The sequence below is a fragment of the Chenopodium album genome, chromosome 9 (assembly GCF_948465745.1).
Source record: "Chenopodium album chromosome 9, dcCheAlbu1.1, whole genome shotgun sequence".
NCBI classification, from domain to species: Eukaryota; Viridiplantae; Streptophyta; class Magnoliopsida; order Caryophyllales; family Amaranthaceae; genus Chenopodium; species Chenopodium album.
In genome coordinates, this window is record NC_137842.1 from 39912999 (window position 1) to 39939636 (window position 26638).

The 26638-nt window shown below is 33.6% G+C and overlaps 1 protein-coding gene across 1 annotated transcript; it reads left to right on the forward strand.

Moving 5' to 3' along the window:
- Positions 1 to 14275: 14275 nt before the first annotated feature.
- On the forward strand, positions 14276 to 20724 carry LOC145557628 (uncharacterized). The gene is made up of 11 exons (XM_081618803.1): positions 14276 to 14938; positions 15066 to 15991; positions 16042 to 16687; positions 16852 to 16875; positions 18819 to 19086; positions 19199 to 19301; positions 19396 to 19490; positions 19622 to 19740; positions 20185 to 20363; positions 20460 to 20522; positions 20685 to 20724. Exons 1-11 carry the CDS (start codon positions 14276 to 14278, stop codon positions 20722 to 20724), a joined length of 3126 nt encoding a protein of 1041 aa, XP_081474929.1.
- Positions 20725 to 26638: the final 5914 nt, after the last annotated feature.

Sequence of the window (26638 nt, forward strand, 5' to 3'; positions counted from 1 at the left end):
AAAGGCAGGTACGAGTATACCCAAGCCTAAAATCGAGAAAAGATAAGCCTAAAGGAAAATGCGAAAGTAATAACTGAAAAAAGCTTAAAACACGTACCTCAAGGATACAACCATGCCACGAAAGCGAGATCTGAGGCACCTTAGTAGCTGCCGCGGAATCCATGACCCGGGTCGCCTTGCTCATAGCCGTAAGCATACGGGCATACGACACCTCCGCCCAACTCAGGTCACCTACTTGCCCTAAATCGGTGAGGCAAATAAGTAACACAATGGCGAAAAGCTCTCCTCGATCACTCAAGATGGTGACGGAAAAAACGTGGGCAATGTATATCCGAGCTAGCTGCTCAGGTGTACACTACTGGTCAAGCTCGTCAGCCGACAACTCGTCGGCAAGAACCTAATACGGACAAGATTGCGCGTACACGTGAAGGGCTGACGCAAGACGGTGCCCCACAAGGTCGCGCAATCTCTCGTCTGACCCCTTAACGAGATCTATAACTACAGGCTCGCCTCCGAAAGAAAAACCTGTAATCATAGAGAAATCGAAAGGAGCAACCGTCATCTCTCCCTATGGAAAGTGGAAAGTGTTTGTGGAAACCCACCAAAACTCCAGCAATCCACGGAGGAAAGCTGACGATGCAGACTGGCTCGATAAATCCCGAAGGGCCGCCAGTTGGGAGTCAATCCCTAAAAGTGCTACAATCTCCTTTTTCACCTCGGGAAAACTCTCGAAACGGGCTCGTATGTCACCAGAGCTGTACAAACGCATGCTAGGCTCACTCTAAATAAAAATAAAAAAGGAAACGGTTATGGTTTAAAAAGGAGAAGAAACAAAGGAGAAGAGAAAGAAACGAAAGCGCGAAAAACTAACGAGTCCGCGCCACCCTCAGATCGAAATGTGGTGGTTTGGGTCCGACTTAAAGACCCTAGCGACCCATTTGGGAGGAACCTCCCAAATCACCTCCTCCTTCCGAGGGCAAACCGCCTCGTCCAGACCACCGAGACCCTCCTCAGCATCGACAAACGGAGGCGAGTCCATGCAATGACAGATAAAATTTCTTTAATTAATTTATTTTATTTCCTATACTAAACTAATATACGTATTCTAGACCCATTTTGGCAGCATAACGGCTACCGGTATGGCAAAACACGAAAATCGAATGCCACTCACACTTGGGGGCTACGATACCTGCAGTTAAACTTAGTAAATGGGGGCTTTTAACACCCACAAAATCCATCCTATACCAGTTTCAACTAAGCATTCAAAGGATATTATTCCAAAATCTCAAAGAATCAACTAATTCTTGATGAATACGTTAATATAAACATAATTATCGTCTACCAAACAATTTTGAAGTTCGAATATGGAAAAAATAAGCTAAGAGTATGCTTCGCGCCATTTTTCAACAATTCGAAATTCACAAAAATGAATTATGAAAGTAATAATAGTTCCATCACTATAATATACTTCTTAATCAGCAATTATAACCAAAATGGGCAAGAAAAAGCAATAAAATCAAGCAAAATTCGAAAAAAAAAAAGCAAGAACGAACTTGAACAAAGATATGCTCATACAAGGTTCAATACTTAACCATTTTTTATGAAATTTGTTGCAAAACACTCCTTAAACATAGCATAACAACATGGAGCAAACAATTTGAAGAAAAATAAACCGAATAAAAAACCCCCAAATTTACAATTTGGGGTTTAACGATTCGAAAATCGTTCAAATTCAGCCAAAAAAGAACAAATTTTAGCAAAAAACTTACATTGGATTACGGCAAATATGAATTGAGGAGGAAATTTGATTCCTTTAGCTTCGAAAATCATGAAAACCTGAGCTTCCTAGAGAGAGAAAGAGTCGAAAATGGCGAAGGAAGGAGAAAGGGTGACATAAATGTCGCGCGCAACTGAAGTTATTGCACGTGATATACCAACACAACTCAGAAATATGCGCGCGCCTGGCCAGTGCTACCTTCTGAATTGCGCACGGATACTGGTCAATAAAAGACCGGGATTTTGATTTTGATCCGTTTGATCATTTTTTTAACGGTTTTTGCTCATTATTAGATGTAATGGCGCGTAAATTATCAAAATATTTTTAAATTGCTTTGCATATTGTAGTTTATTTTCTTTGTTTGTTAGTTTTTTGCATCATATTGCATGCAAACCGTGCTTTGTGCCTTCCCCAAGCATACGTTTTGAACGTTTTTCATATGAGTGTCTTAAGACGTTCTGTGGTGGTGATTTACGTAAAAGTACCCATAGACAGGTTTGTCATTTTACTGTAATGATCTTACAAATGTTTGGGTTTTCTTCTTTTTTCACGTCCGAATAAAAAAGGAAGGCGTTATCATGCAGCGTAAAAATGCAAATGGCGTATCATACGGCGCAAAATTGTACGGCGTAGGTGTTGCGTAAAATTTCACTCAGCCCAAACTTTGCGAGATCTACCTCTCGAGACTAAAAGGTAGAGAATTACTGTAGGCGTTAACTCAACGAGTCGACAGGCGCGCCGAACCTTCAGGAACAGGCACTTCTTGAATGCATACGGTAGTTAGTGCGCTTACTAACTTACCGGACAGTTAGGGTGTCGAATTCATCCCCTGTATAAAGAAGCTACGAGATGTGTACTCATCTTGTGGACAAAACTGATGAGAGAGTTGTTAACTTTCTTCCCTCTCACTGAATTTGGATATATGCCTCAAGTAATGAGACATGTATTTCTATCTTGTGGACTTCCGGCTAGAATACCAGACCCGGCTCGAATACCGGACCGTTTCGGCTCTAATACCAAAAACCCCTTTTTCATCTTTTCCTTGGTTAAAATCAGGCTAAAGTTTTAATGATACATCGAGGGACTTTAGACCAACGATGACACGATTGAGAGGAAATCTTCCCCTTTTTATCCTTTTAAAACCGATCTCTTCTCATCACTTGACATCACCCAGAACACTTTTACTTGTAAAAGCGTTCTACAATTGCAAAGGATCAATCTAGATTATTTAGCGCGTTCAGACTAGGAAGGACTTTTTCTAGCCTTAATAGCTACTTGTTCCAAACACTTAGAGAACCAAGGATTGTTTCGACATCCTTAAACATTACTGAAAGATTCTCTATCCTTAGAGAACTTCGTAAAATGAGTCTCGGATTTATTTCCTTGACTACTTTGATCATCGTCTATTCTAGACTCGATAAAAGTGGGGGCTAACTGTAGACATCTACATTTGCCATCCTGTCCCGACAGGAAGTGCAATGACGATAAATAAAACCATCTTCGTGTTGGATCGAAGTGAAGAATACTTATGGATAACTAGTTAAGCCACAAAACACAAAAGACTAGCCCAAATTGAAGAAAAAGCCAAAACAAAGGTCCAATTAACTAAACCCGATCATAATTAGGCTTAAGCCCGTTCTTAAACCCTAATGATAACGGATTTAGGAGCGCCTAGGTTAAATCTTAGTGTTGCCGGTGGAAAGGTCGCGCGCATCTCAAAGAGTCGCGCAAGGCTGCCGCGCGCAACTAATTCAGTTGCGTGCGACGCCCAGCGCAACCATCAGAGTTGCGCTACGGAAGATTCAGAATTATTCGAAATTAGACGGAAAATATAAAATTGAATCTTACTATAAAGCCGCGCGCAAGACAATTAGTTGCGCTGCACATAACAGCGCAACTCAATCACTTGCGCTGGGTTGCCGCGCGCAACTCAATCTGTTGCGCGCGACACCTGCTGCGGCAGAATGCTCGAAACCCTAAACCTAATCATTCCCTATAAATACGAGCTTAAACCGAGGCTTAAAAAGACATAAATTAACCTAAAACTCTGGCGAAATAACTTGTGAACTTGTGCAACCTAGCCCTCTTGTCCTAAATACTCACCCTTCCGATATCTTGTTACTACGGTGGAGGTTCTTCAACAAGAAGGAGTCCATAAGTGTTCTAAACGGAGATCTAGCAAAGAGAAGTGGTAAATTTCCGAGCACTTACTTAAATCACCTTTATTTTCTTGTTTAAAAGGACTTCAATTAAATAATTAGGGTTGTTTGATCACCTTTAAAATAATTAAGTAATCAGTTCCACATAGTATCTTGCGTTAAGTAAATATTAGAATTGAATTAAATAATTGATGGTTGATCACTTAAGCCAAGGCGAATCTTGTTTATTTTCTTGTCCTCTTTACGAATTTAATTAAATAAGAATAACGACATTACGATGTAATTCCTACGTGAATTAATGTTTCTAAATAAATTCAACTAACATAGTTTTAGGTATCGCGTTGCATATATTGTTTGGTGATGAAATTGTAAAAAAGGAAGAGCTAGTAGAGGTCGTACTTGGGCTAGGATAACGATTCCCCCCTAAAAGGAACGTTATTTTAGTACCCTCGCTCCCGAACTAATTTCTTGTTTATAGACCAATTTAGGCATGGGTAAACTTATGATTTGTGCTAATTATTCCATGAATTCTACATGGAAGAAAGGCATGAACGAGGTTTATGAGTTTTTCCTAAAACTCATTGGCGACTCCTACTTGTTTCTTACAAAAAACGTAATGATAGAATCAATTCTATTTCAAGGTCCCCTAAACAGTCAGGAATTCAAATCCTACTACACCCTAACAAGTGTAAAGTCCTAGGCTTTTAAGTGGACAATGGCATTTAAGAAGAGTACCCCTTACGATGGAATCACCCTCCTTACAGACAACACCTTTGTTTAAGTTCTACTCTTTGACAAACCAATTAGTAGGAAAGAAAGGATAAGAATATAGTGGCGTCTAAGTTAGAAGTTAATGAACTCAAGAGGGATGTGGCCAACCTAACTGATTTAATGAAGAGCGTAGCCCTTCAGGTCAAAGACCCTGTAAGGCAAAAACAAATGGAGCTCATGCAAGAAAGCTTGAGCAAAATATCTAATGAGTATAGATTCCAAGGCATTAGCTCACAAGGGGTCTTGGTGGACAAGGAACTTCTTCCGCAGAAGTTTAATGCCACTAACATCCCTAAGTTCAAGCCAAAAAATAATCCTTACTTACACTTAAGAGCGTTCGAAAGAATAATGAACATTAAGGGGATAAATAGGAAAATTTTTCATACATTGTTTTCTTTATCGCTTGAAACTTTGTCAAAATGGTTCTTTTCTCTTGATAAAGAGAAAACCTCTACTTGGGATGCTATTATAAACACTTTCATTGATAGATATAAATGTAATATTCAAGTCTAAATCGACTATAGACAACTTGAGATGCTAAGACAAAAAGAGAATGAAGGCTTTACTTCTTTCTTTAATATGTGGAGGGAAACTTCCGTTAAGATGATTCAGGTGCCCACCAAAAAAGAATCCGTAAGAATGTTTATCAAGAATCTCCAAGAGAAGTATTCGAATCATTAAAAATATCAACATAATTTGAATACCTTTAAGGCCGTCTATGACATCGATATTGAAATCGAAAATGACCTCGCAAAGAAAAAAGCTACTAATAATAGTAAACATAGTGGCTAGAAAGGAATTAAGAACGACAATTCTTCTTCATCCGAAAACACCTAGTTTAGTCACAATGTTAGTACCTTTGACCTTAACAGTGTCTTAGCCATGGATAATCAAGGATCTTAACAGAAACCCAAAAGAGAGTTAACACCCATTGGAATTACCTATGATGTTGCTTTTGATCGTCTCTATGATAGAGGATTAATTAAACCTATTGGCCCTACCGAGGATCGAACGCCAGAAAAGCGATCTTCAAGATGGGATCCTAATTCTTATTGCAAGTACCATCAAGGAAATGGTCATACTACCGATAAATGCTACAGATTTCAAAATCTCATTCAAGATCTCATAGAAGCAAACAAGATCCCATTGCCTCTAGCTAGCAATTCCAACAAGACCGGGTGATGATAAGCACAACGCACTAGGCGGGCTTCAATGACAAGATTTCATGACCTTTTTTTTTCTCTTTTTCATTTTTCCTATCCCTGATAAGTCTAGCATAGGAATCCTCTATTTTCCTTATATTTACTTTGTAGGTTTTTTCTTTATCCTTTTTAATAAAATGAACATGTGTTTCCTTGCATATGATCATTGCATTGCACCAAATAAAAATTTAATAAAAAATAATAAAATAATAAAATTCCATTTCGAACTAAGCACAAGGTATACCCATGATTAGAGGCACCTCTTGTAGCCATGATATACCTTTCACCTTTCAAATATATAATCCCTTTCTTGATAAACCACTTTGAGCCTCGTCTGATGATAGACCTTTCTTTCTTCAACCCACATCTACCAAACCTTAGGATGGGATGGTGTGCAATTATGTAATTTTCAAAAAATAAAAGCTTGAGTGATTTTTAAAAAATAAGATTAAAATATCAAAAACAATACAAGTGTACAAAAGGGCAAGTGTTCCAATATCTTTGACATGAATATGTCTTTGATATGAACACGTCTCAGATTGCGTCTCTTCTCGAGTGCTCGATACAGTGCCTAAGAAACATGAATGCCAAGTGAGTGAGAGACCACATGATCGGGATTGCCCACACTTATAAAAAAAGGTTCAAAATAAAAAAAATGCAAAAAAATAAAAAAAAAAAGAGAGAAAAAAAAAAAAAAAAAAAAGAGCTCAAAAGTGAGAAACCTCAAGCATAATAATACAAATATTTAAAAGCAAGGTTGCACACCTTAGGGGCTTTTCTAGGGTCTTGAGCCTTTATCCCTTTCTTCTTCAACCTTTAGCCTAACCACGTTACAACCCTTAAAAGACCTCTTTGAAGTATACACACACTTGTGCAAGGTTCGGCTAGAGCTACGTTCCGCCTGATTCCTAACGGATACGTAGGCAACCTCACATCGAGGTGCGGCCGTAATAAACATGCATTTATATTCACATTCACACACTCACACCAAGATCATATCAAAGGATCTCCAATGCTCATCCCTATTCATTTAGAGCCAGACTTGGGGGCTTAATCCCTACATTATTAGCCTACTGTAGGCGTCGTTTGAAGTGCGCCTACGTTAAAGCATGTTGTGAATATGCTTGGCACTCATAGGAAGTGGGAATTGACATTACGATTAGGGACAAAGATTAGGGACAAAGCGAAGTAGGGAGCCGCCAACAAGTTTTTAAGGAACTTGTAAACCGTTCACGGATCATAAAAGGAAACCACGATAAGGGACAACGATAAGCAACAACGATTGACCCGTGAATGTTACACCCCATTCATAATCCATGAGATTACTAACTCCATATATTTCGGAACCACGAAAGGAGGATAAGGGATGATAGTACGAAGTGAGTCATGGAGTCGTATTCGCCCGTATTGGCCTCTACTCAATTCTTATAGTGAAAAGTGATTCTAACGATCTCAAAGGCATGCAAACAAAGATTCAATTTGCTCCAAACTATTATTATGCTAAATTGGTTGAATATTAATGCAATATATAATTCTAAAATATCGTGACCACTTCAATTAACAACAAGATTAGAAAGGAACCTAAAGTACTTACTTGGATGTCTCGTATCTCTTTCTAATAACAAAATACACACATTAGTAACTTCAAGGAAAATAATAAAATTAAACAACTAAATTAAATAATTGAGATAGGGATTTGGGACTAAACCCTATGAAATATCAAACCTTTCCCATCTAGGGCGAAGGCAACTTCGAATTATGCTAGATGTTTCTAGTGCTAATGTATGAGGAATTTTGTTAGTAAAAGGCCAGGCTAGAAAGAGGGAGAGAGAGAATCAAAAAATTCTTGATGAGAGTTGGTGATTTGAAAAAGGGGAAATATGACCTCTATTTATCTACAACCTTTAAAAGTGAGAAGTTGAGAAAGATTAGGAGTTTTGGCAAAAATTAGTGAAAATTAGTGAAAGGAATAGTGCATTGACCATATTTTTCTCATGCTTTGTTGGTAATTGCAAAAATGCCATCAAATCCTTGAATTTTGTTGACTTTCATCACTTTTTTATGACTTTTTTGACCTTTTTGTCAAAAATAAGTTGTGAAATGTCCAAAATTAACTCCTTCTTTGTTAGTTATTGCAAATTTGCCATCAAGTTTTGTTGATTTTTTTTTAACTTTTTAAAACTTTATTGACTTTCATTAGTATAATTGTGGTTTATGTGTTTTAATTAATATTAAGTGATGAGGTGTACATAGCTTTGTTTGTGTAATTAGTTTAATTTAATAACATAAAGTATTTATCTTTTAGCTTGTTTTAAGGCATGTGTTTTTTTAGTGGGTTAGGTTTTTATTTGTTTGATTATATATATATATAATTGTGAGATAACTTAAACACAATTACTGGAGCTTTTTCGATTGCAAAATTTCAAGTAATAGAAGTTATTTCAATTATCAAGTTATTTAACGAAAAAAACAGGTAATTCTGCATGCATCCTTTAATTTAGAAGTTGATTAGTGCATGATTCTTGCATTTTGTATGGAAATAAATCGGTAAAATTTAGTGTGATTAATAATTCTATATGATTTTAGTGTGTAAGTTCACTTGCACGTATTATTTTTTTGTTTTATTTTGATTTTGATGATAGTGTTTAATTGATTTTTTGCATGTAAGGAAATTTATGAGTTTAAAATTTAAGAATTATGTTATGTGTTTGACTTTGATGTGTAAGTTTACTTTCATATATTGTTTGTCTATTTAATTTTGATGTTTTAATATGGTTTTATTTAATATGAGATGCTAATTAATTTACTGATTTATTGCATGCATTTTAGATTGATGACATATATGTGTATGTTATTATTTGTTTGCATTTATTTTGTGTGATTTGGTTAGAATCTATTTGTGACACTAAGTTTATTCTTAATTTGTGCATGCATTTAGATTGGTTGATCAGTTATTAAGATAGAGGAACAGAAGAACAATATGCAGGTAATTTTGCAAGCATCCATTAATTTAGAAGTTGATTAGTGCATGATTCTTGCATTTTGTATGGTAATGAATCGGGGAAATTTAGTGTGATTAATAATTCTATATGGTTTTAGTGTGTAAGTTCACTTGCACGTATTATTTTCTTGTTTTATTTTGATTTTGATGATAGTGTTTAATTGATTTTTTGCATGCAAGGAAAATTTTGAGCTTAAAATTTAAGAATTATGTTATGTGTTCGATTTTGATGTGTGAGTTTAGTTGCATATATTGTTTGTCTATTTGATTTTGATGTTTTAATATGGTTTTATTTAATTTGAGATGCTAAATAATTTTTTGATTTATTGCATGCATTTTAGATTGATGACATATATGTGTATGTTATTATTTGTTTACATTTATTTTGTGTCATTTGGTTAGAATCTATTTGTGACACTAAGTTTATTCTTAATTTGTGCATGCATTTAGATTGGTTGATCAATTATTATGATAGAGGAACAAAAGAACAATATGCTCTTAATTTTAAATAATGTATAGTACTGTTGCATGCATTTTTTGTTGTTTTTGTTTTTGAATGACTTGAGCCTATCTCTATTCTGAATATAATTTCTAAGGTTTAAAAGTTTGCATGCATGTATGTGGTTGAAAGTTTTAGTTTAATTTCTTTTTGAGATTGTAGTGTGATAGTGTTTTGAGTATAAGTTCTGTGTTCAGAGAGAAATATTAGTGAGAGTGACACGAGTTTTTGGTTTTTTTTGTACTGGTTTATATTGACAAAGTCTTGAAATGGTTTACAAGTCTATAATTGTTGCATGCAGTTTGTGTGAAGATCGTGGGATATTATTGGGATTAACATTGTGTATTAGAAAGTTAAGGTTAACATTGTTTATTGGTCTATTGGTAGTAGGTTTATATGGTTTGAGTGTCAAGTGTTTGATTTTTGGTGTCTGTAATTGTATTTGTTATGGGCGGAATTTAGTCTGAAGTGGTTGATTGTACGTGAATTACAGGTTATGGATGCTCCGCTCACACAAGTAGTGATATCATTTCGTCCTTTGTTGAAGCAAATTACCGAATGCTTGGATTTCCCTGATCCAGAATACCAATATCTCAATCTCCGAAAAAGCATTACTTGTGTGGCTGTTAGGAGCGAGAGTAGTGATGTTCCTACTGTTTATCTTGGTGGAGATACGAACAATGTAGATGAATCTTGTGAAATTGCGGCTAAAAAGGCTGTGTATGATCTTATAAAAAGATATGACATAGTTGTTGAAGATGTAACTGCTTTACATTAGCAAATGTATTAACGTTGTGGTCGATTGTATGGATACAAGAAAGAGGAGTTGGAGGCAATTGAGAAAGGCAAATCAAAGGTTTATTTTCATGGAGATATTTCTACTGGAATTGGACACAATCAGAGGAAAGTTGTTATTGATTTCCTTAAGGTGTTGAGGTCTTTTTCGAGTTGTGTTGATGTAAAGTGCACTCCAATTGAAATTATTGAACAATTTCCGAATCAATATGTTTCTTGTTTTACCATCATTTACCATAGGAACGGTTCAGGATTTAGGTGTTTGTTTAGTGATTACTGTTTGAGTCAAGCTAAAGCTAAGCAAGATCTAGCTAGGAAATCTGTTGATTATCTCATTAATGTGTGTAATCTTGAAATAGTGGATGCTAATTATAGGGCAACGAGGTGTAGGTTTGATGCTTTGCTATGTGTTTTGGAGAGGGAAAGTTATTTAAGTGTGAAGGAACGTGTGTTGGGAGTTAAAGAACAATTGGAACCTTCTTCAGGTCTTATAGAACAAGACTGTATAGTTCCTGTTGGTGGGGAATTTCAGGTTCTAATATCTAATCCACCTGTTATAGCTTTCAGTAAGATTGAACTAAAATCCTAAGTTCAAGAATCATTTGCTATTTCTGATTCCATCATTGAAGAAATCCCAAAGGGGGAAGACTCAGAACATTTACATGGACGTTTTAAGCATGTAAGGCTTTTAAAGGATTATATGAATTGGGTTTAAGTTGGTATTGAAGAAGTTTTAACTGCTTGCTGTGTGGTCTTTTGTTGCTTGTTGCTTCAACTAGGTTAGTTTTTTGTTGGATCATGTATTTGAAGTTGCTTGGCTTATTTATGTTGCACAAGATAGTTTTTTGTGATGCTTGTGCATTGAACTCTTTTAAGTAAATACATAGATTAGAGTTCGAAGTAGATATTTTTGTTATGTAATGGTTGTAATGGATTATATGTAATTAATGATAATGAACACTTTTTGGTTGTTTCTATACTTTTCTTTTTTGAACTTTTTTGCAGTTTGTTATTTAATTTTGTGGATTTTTAAAGCTTATGGTATGTCTTGTTATGAAAATTCAGATTACTTAGAACACAAGTTACGTGTAGAAAAAAAAAAGTTGCTTGATACAACGACACATGCAAGGGAGACGTATTATGGAATTTGCAAAGAACAATAGAAAATGGATGAGTTTTTTCATGTATCTAACAATGAAGATCTAGGGAAGTTTTGTTTACAGTGAAGTGATTTTAGGACAATAGTTTGTAAAATAAGTGTTAATCACTAATTATGTAGATCGATTATTATGAGCACCAACGACATCATATAAATACAGGACTAAACGTCAAAGAGGGTTGGAAAGTGAAAGTAATGAAATAAAGGCTGTCAATGGGTCTAAAAAGAAAACAAGAAAAGGAATTCAAGCGCCGAGTAATTTTAAAACTCTCATTTGTAGTAAACATATTTTATATTGAATTGAATTGAGATGGAGATAATTGCTTATGAATTTGTTATTTATGTTTAATAAGCACCTTCATCAACAAGGACAAACACTAATAGCCACCTTGTAGATTTGGAGAGAAGATGTACTGAAAAAATGCAAAGGTACTCAAAGGTTGAATACTTCGGTATTAGAGAAAAATGTATTATACTTTGTTGTGTTACTGTTTTTAATTTTTGATTTAAAATTTAAACTGAATTTGTGTTTTTGTAATTTTGTAAAAAGGTTACAGGAGCAGCTTAATGAAAATTCAGGAAAAGAAAAAGGCAGTGCAATTGAAGTTTCAAGTAATTTTAGTGTCTTCTTAGAGAATTCCTACATATGTTTAAGAATAATAAAAAGTATTAATGTCAACAAATCAGAATAAAAAATTTCATTGATCACATTTTTCATAGGGGTTATTGATGCAGTAAATGGTGAAAGAGTTATTGTTCAGGTTTTTGCGCTACATGCAATTCAAGTGACAAGTAATTTCAGTGACTTATTCTTGGTGTTACCATGCATCTTTTATATACAGCTGATTTGAAGATACTATTTTTTTATTTTGATGTTTACAATTATAAGCAGCTTCGACAGCAAAAGGTTACAAAAATAAACGTCGTACAAACGTGGAGGGTGAATGTAGTGATCAAATTCAAAGGTTATTTGAGACTTAATGGTATATTGTTGATATTTTATTTTAATAGGAAAAAATTACTGAATTTGTGTTTGAATCCAATTTAAAAGGTTACAGGATCAACCCAATGGAAATTTTCAGGAAAAGGAAATCAGCAAAGTCCTAGCAACAAGTAATTTTAGAGTTTTCTTTTTTGTTATTACATTTTTTCAATAAATATTTGTATTGTTCATATTTTTCACAGAGGGATGTGATGCTCTAATTGGAAAAAATTTCCTACTAAGTCTTATCTGCTTCCTGCACCTATCTACTGTCATAAGTGTATGGCCAAGAAATTTGCTTTTGAATCACTTCACTTCTAATGTGATGATGGAGAAATCAGGATTGCTGCTAATGATTACCCTCCACAGCTTGTGTGGTTATTAACTTCTAAAGATGAAGAAGCAAAACATTTCAGGAAGTATGTGCGATTGTATAATAATTTGTTCGCTTTCACTTCATTGGGTGGTGATCATAAAGCTGAAACAAAGAATAGAATCTATGTTTTTAAGTTACATAGACATATTTATCATAATATTCCCAGTTTAGTTCCTGGAGAAAAAGGGCCACGGTATATGCAATTGTACTTTTATGATGGACAACAAGAATTAGCTAATCGTTTAAAGTGTATTTCTACGTTAAGATAAAATATTTTGGATATGTTGATGGAGATTACAAATCTAAATCCGTATGCCAGATTTTTTTCGATGTTTGAGGGGAGTTTCGATTAGTGATTCAACATAGATTTTACTGAATAAGACTACAGTTCCAGATTAGCGTGTTTATAATGCTCCAACTACATATGAGGTTGTTGTTATTTGGCCAGAGAATACTTCTTCCAGTGAGCCTGAAAGTCAACACATATTGGTTACTGGTGTAGATGATTCAACACTATTATGGTTGCTATGATCCTTTACAGTATCCTTTGCTATTTCCATATGGTGATTGTGGGTGGACTCAAGGACTAAAGAAGATGTCTATGGGTGGAATACAGCAGTTACAGTCTCAGACAAATCCAGTTTCTTCATGTAGTATACATACTACTGAAGAGTTGTTAGATATCGGATGAAGAAGCTAGGCGTATGAGTTCATATCTTTTATTTCTAATTAATAAAGTATATTTGATTATATATATGTCATATACATGCTTTTATTGCTAATTTTATCCTTATTTTTCCAAATATTGATTTGTAGGTGCAAATGGAGGTTCATCTAAGGTAGATAAACATATTTCAGCTCGAGAATATTATGCATATAGGCTTCAGTGTCGTCCGGGAAATTACTTGCTCAGAGCTGGAAGATGTTTTCAACAATATATCTTTGACATGTATGTCAAGGTAGATAATACACGCTTGGATTTCTTTCGAAGAAACCAACAGCCAATAAGGGCTGATCTTTATCAGGGACTTCTTGATACTATAGATTGTGGAGAAGAATGTGCAGCAAATGTTGGAAGACGAGTTATATTTCCTGCAACGTTTATAGGTGGCCCTCGAGATTTGAAGAAGAGATATCTGAATGCGATGTCATTAGTTCAAAGGTTTGACAAGCCTGATTTATTTATAACAATGACATGCAATCCTAATTGGCCTAAAATAAAACAAGAACTTGTTGCTAGAGAAGAAGCACAAAATAGGCCATATATCGTTTCAAGAGTTTTTAGGGAAAAGGTACTTGCTTTAAAACATTTAATTAGGAAGAAGAAAATATTTGCAGAAGTGGCTGCAATGATTTATGTTATTGAATTCCAAAAAAGAGGTTTACCTCATGCTCATTTTCTCATTATTTTGAAATCAGAATTCAAAATAAAGACTTCTGATGACTTTAATAAGTTTGTTTGTGCTGAAAAACCATCTTCTGAAAATGGATATTTAAGAGAGATTGTGATCAAGCATAGGTCCATGTGGTTATCTTAATCCAGAATGCCCTTGTATGAAACATAAAGAACAACGTGGACATTGTAAGTATGATTATCTAAAGAAAAATTGTGAAGAGACAAAAAGTAACAGTGATGGATATCCTTTGTATCGAAGGAGAGCTACGTGTGATACTGTCAAAGTTCGGGGTGTTGAAATGGATAATTCATGGGTGATTCCGTATAATCCATATCTTTTAGCTTATTTCAATTGTCACTTAAATGTTGAAGTTTGTTCAACTATTGAAGTAGTGAAGTATCTGGATAAGTATGTTTATAAAGGTCATGACAAGATATCTTTCAATATTGTCCAAACAAAAGATGGAGTTCCCATGCAAGATGAAATTGAACAGTATCAGTCAGGACGATGGGTTTCACCTTGTGAGGTTGCGTGGTGTCTTTTTGGTTTTTATTTATATGAAATGTATCCTTCAATTTTACCTCTTCCTGTTCACTTTCCTAATTCCCAGCGGATACAGATGAGACCTCACGAACAACTGACATCAATTGTTTCAGATGCTAAGTGTACTAGAACCTGTTTAACAGAGTTTTTCGAAATGAATTGTAAATCATCTTTGGGAACAGGATGGCTATATAGTGAATTTTCAAAGCACTATTGGTGGAATGCATCAGATAAACTGTGGAAGAAAAGAAAGAATAAAAAAAATCCAGATTGGAAGGTTAGCATTTGTTGGACCTTCTGAAGGTGAAAGATACTATTTGCGGTTGTTGCTTCACAATGTCAGAAGTTCGAAGTCGTTTGAAGATCTACGTACAGTCAATGGACACATTTATGCCACTTTTCAGAAGGAAGCACTAAAGTTAGGATTAATGGAAGAAGATGATGCAATAAAATTGTGCTTGACTGAAAGATGTGCCATCCAAATGCCTCATGTTATTCGAAGATTGTTTACCACGGTACTTATCTTCTGTCAGCCTAGCGATCCTCTGTCTTTGTGGACAAAATATTATGATTCTTTTTCAGAGGATTACCGATATAAATATCCTACTGATGCTGCAAGAGTGAAACATTTAACCGTAAGATCGATTGAGCAATTAGTTGAGTCAATGGGAAGTTCGTTGAAGGCCTTTGGGTTACATAATTTAGTAGAAGATTATGGTTGTGCTACACATGTTACGAAAGATATAGAAGATGCATTGAATGCTCTGATACCAGAAGAGTGTTTAGAATGTAAAGAAAAGTTAAATCAGGCTAAACGAGTTGCATTCGATGTCATAATGGATCATGTTACAAAGGGGAAGCCTGGTGCCTTTTTCATAGATGGTCCTGGTGGAACGGGGAAAACTTTTTTACATAATTCTCTTTATGAAGAAATCGGATTAATGAATAAGATTGTTTTACCCACAGCAACTTCGGGTATTGCTGCAACCAATATTCCTTCTGGTAGAACTGCGCATTCACGGTTTAAAATCCCTATAGACCCTTCGGGCTCACTTGCTTGTAATGTTCCTAAGCAGGGAAGTTTAGTTGCGCTTTTAAGGGAAACGACGTTGATTATTTGGGATGAAGCTTCTATGGCTAAGAAGGAAAATATTGAATCCCTCGATTCACTACTCAGAGATATTTGCAATTCAACTGTATTATTTGGAGGCAAATTAGTAGTTTTTGGTGGGGATTTTAGACAAGTTCTTCCAATTGTTCCACGTAAATCACAGAGAGAAGCAGTTGATGCAAGTTTAGTTAGTTCTGCTCTGTGGCCACAACTACTGAAGTTCAGGATTACTGAAAACTTAAGGGCTAAAGATGATCCTTCATATGCAGCTTTTCTGTTGGCACTAGGAAAGGTGAATTGCAAAAAACACAGGATGCATTTGTTGAGCTTCCATCAGATATTGTTAAGCCTTGTTGTACTGGAATAGCTGATGATGTACATCTAACAGCTGTAGCTTTTCCAGAAATGGATATGTTTCCATTTAGTTCAGACATTTTTACTACAAGAGCTATTTTGACACCGATGAATGAGGATGTTGATGCCATAAATTCAAGTTTGATTTGCAAATTCCCGGGTGAATCAGTAGTGTATAAAAGTTATGACACTATGATTGATGAATATTGTGCCGTGTATCCTTCTGAATTTCTAAACAAACTTTGCCTTGGTGGTATGAGTCCTCATGAGCTTGAGCTGAAAGTTAATAGTCCTGTTATTCTGTTAAGAAACCTTCTGCCAGCATCTGGTGTGTGTAATGGAACAAGACTCATATGCAAGCGGTTTTTCCGTAATCTCATTGAGTGTGGTATTGTTGTTGGACATAATAAAGGTCAGCACGTGTTGATTCCAAGAATATCATTACGTCCATCAGATTCAGAAGGCTATCCTTTTCAGTTTCAGATAAAACAGTTTCCTTTGAAACTTAGTTTTGCAATGACAATCAATAAAGCTCAAGGACAAACACTTAGTCAAGTTGTGGTTTTTTTTACTGCGATCCTATTTTTCACATGGACAATTATATGTCGCACTTTCTCTAGCTCGTAAATCAGCTCATGTCAGTGTAATAACTGAAGCTAGCACTAAGCAACGGAAGGCGACAGAAGTGAAGAATATAGTATCTTATGATATTCTTCGTTTGGCAGGAATCATTTAGAGTGGCAAAAGAAGTAAGTTATCATCATTCTTTTTCATTCATATTGGTTTTGAGAGTGTGTATATTTTCTTAAAACCAATAATTTCTACACCATTACAATGAGTAAGCTTATTTTTATTTTTTAATAACTTTTATCTGTTTTCCTATGTGTTTGCAGTGATGGAACAACTAGGAATTTAATCTAAATAATTCATTTGTAAGTTATGTTTTATTTTAAGTCATGTACATGAACATATTTGTATTTCAAAATATAGATTTTAAAATCAGGAGAAATGCCACAAAAATGTAAATGTAAATAGTGGAAAATTAGATATATTAATCTTATTTTCATTATTAGAGGAAAAAAAAGGAAAAAAAAAAGGAGAGAAAGGAGGAGACAAGAACAATATTACATGCTGAGAAAGTTCATGCATGCAATCTCTTTTGGAAGGGGGGTGGAAATTTCTGTCATCAACTTTTGCATGGATTCTTTTCCCATCTATTTTTTCACTATATAAGCAATGTTTAGCATCATTTGTATTCTCTAAAAAACAACTAATTCTAAACTTATGCTATAAATAAAAAAAATTCAAATACATAAACGATTGGTTAAGCTGTACTAGGTTCAGCACACAACAATCAGTCATCAACTACTTCATAGGTATGATCAATCCAAATTTCGTGTTAATATAAATTTTGTTATCACTTCATAGATTTAGATAGATATGCATGTGTTGTTATTTCTTAGTTTATGGCTTTTAAATTGTCTCTATTATATAAATTGTGCATGCTAAAAATTACTAATTTAAGTCTGAGAATCATCTGTTTCAAGCATGCAGTATGAAATTTTCAACTTTAAAATCATAACAAGCTTAGATAATTTTAGGGAATTTTCATAATCAAAAGTGTATTTTGAGTATCTACAAATGCATGCACAATTGTCTTTCATTTATGTGTTTTGAACATCAATTTAAGGCATGAAAACTTATTTATAAATCATACACATTAGATGTTGTACAGTAGGAGCAGAAGACTGATGTTATTTTTCATTTCTAACATTCTGCATGCATAGTCTGAGAATCATCTGTTTTAAGTATGCAGTATGAAACTTTTTACTTTAAAATCATAACAAGCTTAAATAATTTTAGGGAATTTGCATAATAAAAAGTGTATTTTAAGTATTTACAGATGCATGCACAATCATCTTTCATTTATGTATTTTGAACATCTGTTTAAGGCATGCAAACTGATTTATGAATCATACATTTTAGATGTTGTACAGTAGGAGCATAAGACTGATGTTATTTTTCATTTCTAACATTCTGCATTCATAGCAATTGCTAATTAAAATTTGAAAAACATCCATTTCATACATGCAATGTGTTACTTATACATTTTTAAAAAATAAAAAATAAATAAAAAATAAATACTTACAGGATTAGAAGTGTATTCTGAATTTGTACATGATGCATGCATAATTATCTCTGATTTTTTAAAAAAAAATTCAGGTAAAAGCATGCAAAATGATTTTAAAATCATATAGATTAGATATTTTGTACAATTAAAACAACAGACTGGTACTATTTATATTTCAAACATTTTGCATGCATAAACTTGAACAAAAACTCTTTTACTTAAGGCATGCAGTATGAGACAGGTTTGTAGCATTTAAACAAGTTTTCTTTGATCATAATATTTAGTTATTTCAAAATTATCAAACAGAGAACATCTTCCTGGCGCCACAACGGAAATTCCTAGATGAAATCGAAACAACTACAAAAAATTTCAAGGTAAAAGTAAGGGTTGCAGAGAAGGGTCGTCCATAAACATCAGAAAAAAATACACGATATCAGTGTATGTTTTTCGAAGATGACAAGGTATATCGATTTAATTCTACATACATTTTGAAACTCAACATTCAATTTGCACAAATTGATGAAAGCACTTAAAAAATTAACAAATTCTTTCTTGTTACAGAATAACCGGATGAAGATGACACTTTTTGGTAACCAGATTTTGGCATACTGGGATGTTATTAGTTTCAGAGGAAACTATGAGATTGTTGATGCTGTAGTAAGGAACTTGGATGCACAATGGAGGGCTAAAGAAGATGACATTCCATTTCATTTGTCATTAGGAAGCAAGACTGTCATCCGATCTTTGGATCCTAAAGGAGAATCAATTTACCCCAGATATCAAACACTTGCTTCTATTCCAAGCATCCCTATTGATGATGATAGACATGGTAACCATATTATATGAATTACATATACAACCATATAATTTGTCAAATACATCAAAGTGGCATAATACAAAATGTTAGCATTTAGTGTGATTTTTTTTTTTTGGTGTTTCAGATATACTTGTGTTAGGTCTTTATGTATCAGAAGAACCAAGGAGAATAGTGACATCATCTAACAAAGAGACATCAGTTCGAGATCTTATGGTGATAGATCACAGGTAATTGTTGTTAAAGACTGACTAATATCTTTGCATTCATTTCATTTCATTTTATACTAACACAAAGTGAATATTAAAAAACCTCTAATTGCAGTACTGATCAGCCAATGAAAGTATGCACTTGGAATGACCTTGCTGGAGAACAGTTTGAATCAATTGTCTCAAGCAGTGACTTTTTCAAAGTAATTGGTATCACAGCTCTATGACCTATTACTCGACGAGGTAAGATAACAGCTTAGATCATATAAAAATTTTCAAATAATAAACACATGTAAAATATCTAAATCACATTATGAGTATTGACGTTTTACAAATAACAGGATTTTTGCTTGAATCAACCATGTCAAATTTCATTCTAAAGGACCCCCAAGGCGAGAAAGCAGAAGATTTAACTGAATGGTATAGTTTTGAAGACTTTTCTTTCCTAAATATTGAAAATGTTAGCATAGTAATGTTTTGAACACAGATTCAGAATTACGAGAGAAACCCAAATTGTAATTTCTGTGATGTGAGTAAAGCATAAATTGATATTCCATTTGTTTGTTTGATCTACTAATAAAAGTTTGAATGTTGAAGTTTTTCACAATATTGTATATACAGTAATTTACGAAACCATAAATTTATGACAATTATTTGGTCTTGATAAAAAAGGGCAAAGAGACATAGATGTATGCTAATCAATGAACAACAAAGAATCAGGGAAGCCTTCAATCCAAAGCAGAAAGAACTGTAACAAGTATTGGCCGCCTAAAAGCCAAGAAGGTATATTTTTGCAGCATATATTTAAAATAATTAACAGAATCAATATGCATAGCAAGCACTATTTCAGAATATGTTAATATCTAACATTATAATAACCTTGGTTTATATATTTACAATGCAGTCAACAAGTACACTTCCACAAGAAGTGTTTTTGTTAAATGTTGTAACTACCGATATAGAGTTTGAAAGATTAAGAGCATATATAGGATGCTCCCACTGTGGAAAGCGAACAGATCTTGCTCTTGGAACTGTCTACAGTTGCAAAGCATGCTCAAGGAAAGACATACATGCTGCTTACAGGTATAAAATTCATCAAAATAGTAAATTCATTATACTTTTCAACAATAATGTTGTTATACATCAAATCATACTAACACTATTGCTTATAATGAGCAGGACAACCATAACTTTCAATGTCTCTGATGGAACTGGATCATTGGAACTCATGCATTCACTGATGTTTGTGATAAGCTTTTTCGAATGCCAATTCAAGAAATCTATGAAATGAAAACAATGGTATACAACATATTTTTCAATAGTTATCATCTCATTATATAACACTAACCTCACTACATACTACAAATGTGAAACTCTATTTATTTTTCATTTCTATGTGATTAGGAACAACGTGACAAGTTCTAGGAGACAGTTTTCAAGTTAGCAACAAAGCATTTCTTGATCAAAGTTGGACCCACAACTGCACTGTCAAAGAACAAGGTCTTGCAATGGGGACTTAAGGGTGTATATATGGTGGTGGAACCAACAGCAGCTACTACTGAACAAGACAGCTCATCAAATGTTGTTTCTGGTTCTGAAAGCAAGAAAGTAGTTACGGATACCAGCACAAAAACTGTAGAGAGTGAAGTGATTCAGAAGACACTACTCAAGTCAGCAAAACATACAAACTCAGCTGACACGAAAGAAACACCACAAAAGGATGATCTTATAGACTCCAATCAAGAGGAAGAAGATGCTTGTGTTTTTGCTGAAAGTTTGATTGGAGCAAGTGAGAACAATCAAGACAGTGCCGATGATTTCAGCCAGAAGCGAAAGAGATCTGGAAATGAAGTAGAATTGGATTTCCACACACCAACGAAAGAAGTGATTGACATGGCGGCTCAAGACACAGCTGCTAAAATAGTCAATGACAGTTCAATGGAATCAGATCAGGCTTCTTTAGGTACGAAGGAAGGAAAGGCTATCGGGTCTGAGGAGCAGGTAAATTCTGAATTCAAGTTATGCAAATTCAAGCAGGAGAGGGTTACCAGGCGCCGAACACTCATATTGCAAGATGATGATGAGGAAGATTCTTAGAATCATGCAACCACTCTCACAAAAGATCAAGTCAGCAGCAGCTTCAACAAGTATTAACAATCTTAAAAATATATTTTATAAATATTTTGTAATGTGTGGCATTAACTAGGAAAAAGTACACTAAAATTACTTATTCCTAAATAACACCACTTATTAAGGGATTAGCCTAAACTAGGCACTTAAATATTTTGCAATCGGCTAGCAACTATAATGATTTTGGGTGTTTAAATTACTGTAAATGCTATATAGTAAGCCATATATGTAAATAGGTAGCAGTTTGCAGTATTAAGAAGTAGTTATATAAAAAGCAGCAGCTATGTATATACTATGCTTTAAGATGTAAACCGTGTTTTCACTTATATAAAAATATATACTCGGATTATAGTATATCATTTTCTACTTGAAATAGATATATATATTATATAACTATTCAAATTTGTGTTAGAATGAAAAGTCTGATCCACTAAAAACAATGCATAACCATTATTATACCAAAAACAAAAAAAAAAAAACAAAAAAAAAAAAAACACAAAAGAAAAAAATCCTAACAACAACAAGGCCATAATCAAGATGGTCATTCCATGGGTTTACATTGAAACTAAATCAACATCAAACACAATAGGGACTCCTTTCCTATATTTAGAAGTTGAGAAACTTCACACATTGGGTGTTAAGACCAATGTAATAACTATATAGTATGCTATATATGTAAATAGGAAGCAATCTACAATATCAAGTATTAGTTATATAAAAAATCAGCAGCAATGTATATATTATGCTTGAAAATGTAACCCATGTTTTTAGTTATATAAAAATATATAATCGGATTACAGTATATCATTTTACACTTGAAATAGATATATGTATCATGTAGTTATTCAGATGTGTGGAACAGAAAAGAAAAGTAAGATCCACCAAAAACAATTTATAACCATTATTATATATATATATAAAAAAAAGGGAACCCTAACAACAACAAAGCCTTAATTAAGATGGTCATTCCATAGGTTTACATTGAAACTAGATCAATGTCAAACACAATAGGGACTCCTTTTCTATATTTAACCAAGGCACCTACATCTACTTGAACATTATAGAAATCAATGAACTGACTAACACCATTTCTAATGGAACATTTACTGATAACTCTTTGTTTCTTCAAGACTTTCAGCTGCACATTGAAATGTGTATCGGCAAGATGAAGAATGACATCGGTAGTCTCAGGGAAATCAATGAAATTCCGTTTAGTAAACTCGAATGGAACATTCTGTCATTGAAAATAAAACACAAAATCAAATAATTATGCCAAGAGAAAGAAGAATAGGATGAAAAAAAAAACAAACAAAACAAACATGAAGATAGCTAACAAAAATCATACTATAATTCCTTGATCAACATAGGCTTTGGTAAAAGTGAATAAGAAATGATGTTAACGAACGGCAGCTGCAAGCTTGGCAAGGTAAGCATTAGTTTCGATCATTTTAGATGAGAGCTTTTCAATAGCAGGTTTCCTCCCACGCCTTTTACCTGAAGTACCTAAACTTCCACCATATCCATTTTCCTCATCTCTCTTACTTCCCCTGGATCTGCGGATTTCAACATCAAATGAGCTATCCCCTAAATAAGTAAATATCAAAGCATCACCAGCATCTACACCATTATCCTCTACAAAATCAGACCACCTAGCGTCAAGATATGTTCCCCATCCACTACCACACTCTTCATGCACTAAAGTAACGAACCATGACTTGTCATTACCATCCACTGACAACTCTATGTTAAAGAAACCATGATTCAGTACATCTCTGAAGCCATCTGGAATATGCTATTTAGAGGCACACAAGAAACACACACCACAGTACAGGTAAAAAATCAAAATCCAAAATAAAAATTCCAAAAACTAATCATCAACAAAAATGAATTAAATAGTACACAAAAACAGAAACAAGAATGCATACAAATTTTTCATGTTGCTGAATATCATTTTCATACATAATGGTAAACGAAAAAGAGATTCTGTCCATGGAAATTTCTAATGTCAGAATACTTAGAACTCGAAACAATTGAATTAAAATGTAAGTCTATGTAATAGCTTAACTTAAACTACTCCATACCCTTCACAAAATTATTCAATATATAAGCTAAGTCAAAACTTTGAAACTACAACACCATTAATTAAATTCAAGTCTGAACTAAAACTAACACTTCTACAAGTAACCTTCACAATACAAATGAAACTTCAAATTCCATTTCCCCAATAATAACAACAATAAAAACATAAAGTCAAATAAATGCCATAATAGTCAACTACATTTTCATTTAACTTACAATAATTAATATATGTTTTCTTCTAAATAATCTGTATTCATGGACAAATTGTGATGTAAGGTAGAATCAAATAGCAATTACAACATTCATACAGAGAAGAGCAGAAAGACTCCTTGTCAGCACATTCACACAAAACAATCTAAACCAATATTATCTTCTAAAACTAAGAGTTCTGCACCAAAATTAGAAATCAAAGCCTACCAAAATTAGCTCCTTTAAATATCTACACACTCAACAAACTACTGATGTGTAAAGCAAATTAACTTTACAAATTTGGATCCTTTTTCAAACAGTCTTTTGATTAGGCCTCACACTCCAATTATCAAGCATTCATTTTTAGCAATACCTATCAACAAACTTTTCATTAAGCTTAACACTCTAACCTCCTTGTCTAACTTATAGCTTCTGACTACTGCAATCAGGAAACGAAAAAAGGAGCCTAACTTGAAGATATTGACACCTTTGACAAGTAATTTTAAAGACAACTAAACATTAATGTTTTTAATGTCATTAAAACGACCTAAATGTTTGAAATTCTTTTAATATTTCACTATGTTTTTTTTCTGATTTGTGCATGCATTTAGATTACTGTCCTATATGTGATTTTACTCATACTTTCTAGCTTTAAACTCTGAAAACTAGCAAACTAACAAGGCGCTCGATAGTAAAAAATGGTTAATATCGGGTGTTGATATTGTTGAACGTTTTTCTTAATTTAAATTTTTGTATATACTTTGAGAATTTAGTGATTTCTTTTAGGAATAATTTGTATTGTACCATTCAGACATTAATTTCCTGATATTATACTCTCTAATAACCTTTATATATATTTAGCATTTACGAGTTATTTGTCACCACTAGCCAACTCTGCCTTCTTCTCCTAGCTATCTTAATGTAGTGAGTAATAGAAAATCCTCAATATCTTGATGTTTCATTCTGAATTATCACTACAACCTTCCCTCTATCTATCTCAAAACCTCTTTTTTCTTCTAAATCATCACTACATCCATCCCTTTCTTTATCTCACGACCTTTTTTTCTTCCTTTATAAATTTCTTTCTCCCTATATATCTAAATTATACATTTCTTTTTCTGTGAATCTCAAAATAACTCCTGATTATGGACAGAACGATAAATACAACAATATAGGTAGTAAGAATTTGGTACAAGATATATTTGATTAACGATATAGAAGCAAAAATCTATTGCTAATATTGAACTCATACTGATATAGAAAATCTCAAACAAAACTATTTAATTAATGGTACTGAAGTCATGTAAAACTTAAGCTTTACAAAACTATATAAACAAAAATACCAAAATCATCAAAAATCTAAAATTTATTTAATCATCAAATATGACAAGTTCAACACTTCTGCCTACGATATTAATACATCAGGAACTAGCACTCAGTTGTAAACGTATATATAAAACAATAGGATTTCGCTTCAAAAGCTCAATTACAGCACCTTCATCAACCTGAACTTGGTATTCATCGATCACTGCATCAACTCCATCCTTACTAAAACATTGCACAATTTTTTCATTATAAGTCTTTATTTTTAACTTATCTTTGAACTCTGTATAATAAAGCTGCAGCACAACATCATTTGTTTCCCCAAATCTACGAAAATGCTTTCTAGCAAAATCTAAGGGAATATTCTGCATCGCAAAAATAACGTGTTAATCCAAACTCAAAATATGATTGACTACAAAATAAGCAAACTACATTTTAAATATATTTGTGTTTAAACAACTCATACAATAATTCCATTTGAATGGTAGCACTCAGAAAATACAAAATGAAAATTTGCTTTTACACAGCTAGCTGACATTCCATTCGCCCAAGCATTCGCCTCGGTCATCGAAGATGACGAACCTTGAATCAGAGGCTTTCGCCCAACGCTTTTTTACCATCCTTACCAATAAATAACACAACACCAAAAAAAATATACAGAAGTATTCAATTTATAACCAGGATTTCAACTAACAATCAAAGAGTTTAGACAACATTCAAACATGCTATTAATTATAATAACATCTCCAACATAAATATTTGACTTAAGGGATTCATGCCACCTGATCACACTCATCTAAAGACATAAATGTAGGAGTTTTTGTTTCAAACTTTGTAAATTAACAAAAAAATAATCAAAAGAACTTAAATTTAGGAAGAAACCAATATTTTTCAAAGGCTGACATTCTATACCAAGCATCAAGTTCCATGGAACCAGCATAAAAAGTCAAACAATAACATGCTACAAATATTAACCTTTCAAAGCCTTTATAACTTAGTTTCACTAAAAGCATGCATAGCATTAGACAACCTTTGAATTGTGTCACTACCAACATTTCCGATCCAATACTTAACAGTGCTCAAATAGTCTAAACTTATTAAACCTTCTACCACTCTGCCGCAATAGTTAATTTAGACGACCTTTGAATTTTGTCACCACTATAATTCCTGATCCAATACTTAAGAGTGCTCAAATAGTCTAAAATTATTAAAGCTTCTACCACTCCGACACAATAGTTAAGTTAGACCTCATTTTTTATTCCCTCGAAACACTCATCAGTGTTTTCAGGATAGCTAATCACAACATAAACTTACTTGAAATGCAAAACGATCATAATAAGCCATACAAGTTCGAAACAACAAATCTTTTGGAAGAAAAACAATAGCATTCCATGTCAAAACCAATAACACATCTCAAAATACTATCACAACACGTAATGTTACAAAAGATACATATATTATTTTTAAAACAAAGAAACAGAACAAAACAGAACTCCAAAACCAATAATCTAAATATTAACCATATTTCATTTGCTTATAATTTTCAATTACAACCTACTGCCTAATAAAGCTATATAGATTTACATATAATAAACTAAAAAGATACTAACAACTTCAAACTAATACCAAAAACTATA

Excerpts from the sequence above, each read along its gene's own strand:
- LOC145557628 (XM_081618803.1), top strand. The coding sequence starts at position 14,276 with ATGAAACATAAAGAACAACGTGGACATTGTAAGTATGATTATCTAAAG. Across the intron at positions 19,087-19,198 it reads TATTGATGATGATAGACATG|ATATACTTGTGTTAGGTCTT; the intron begins GTAACCATATTA and ends TTGGTGTTTCAG. Across the intron at positions 19,302-19,395 it reads CTTATGGTGATAGATCACAG|TACTGATCAGCCAATGAAAG; the intron begins GTAATTGTTGTT and ends CTCTAATTGCAG.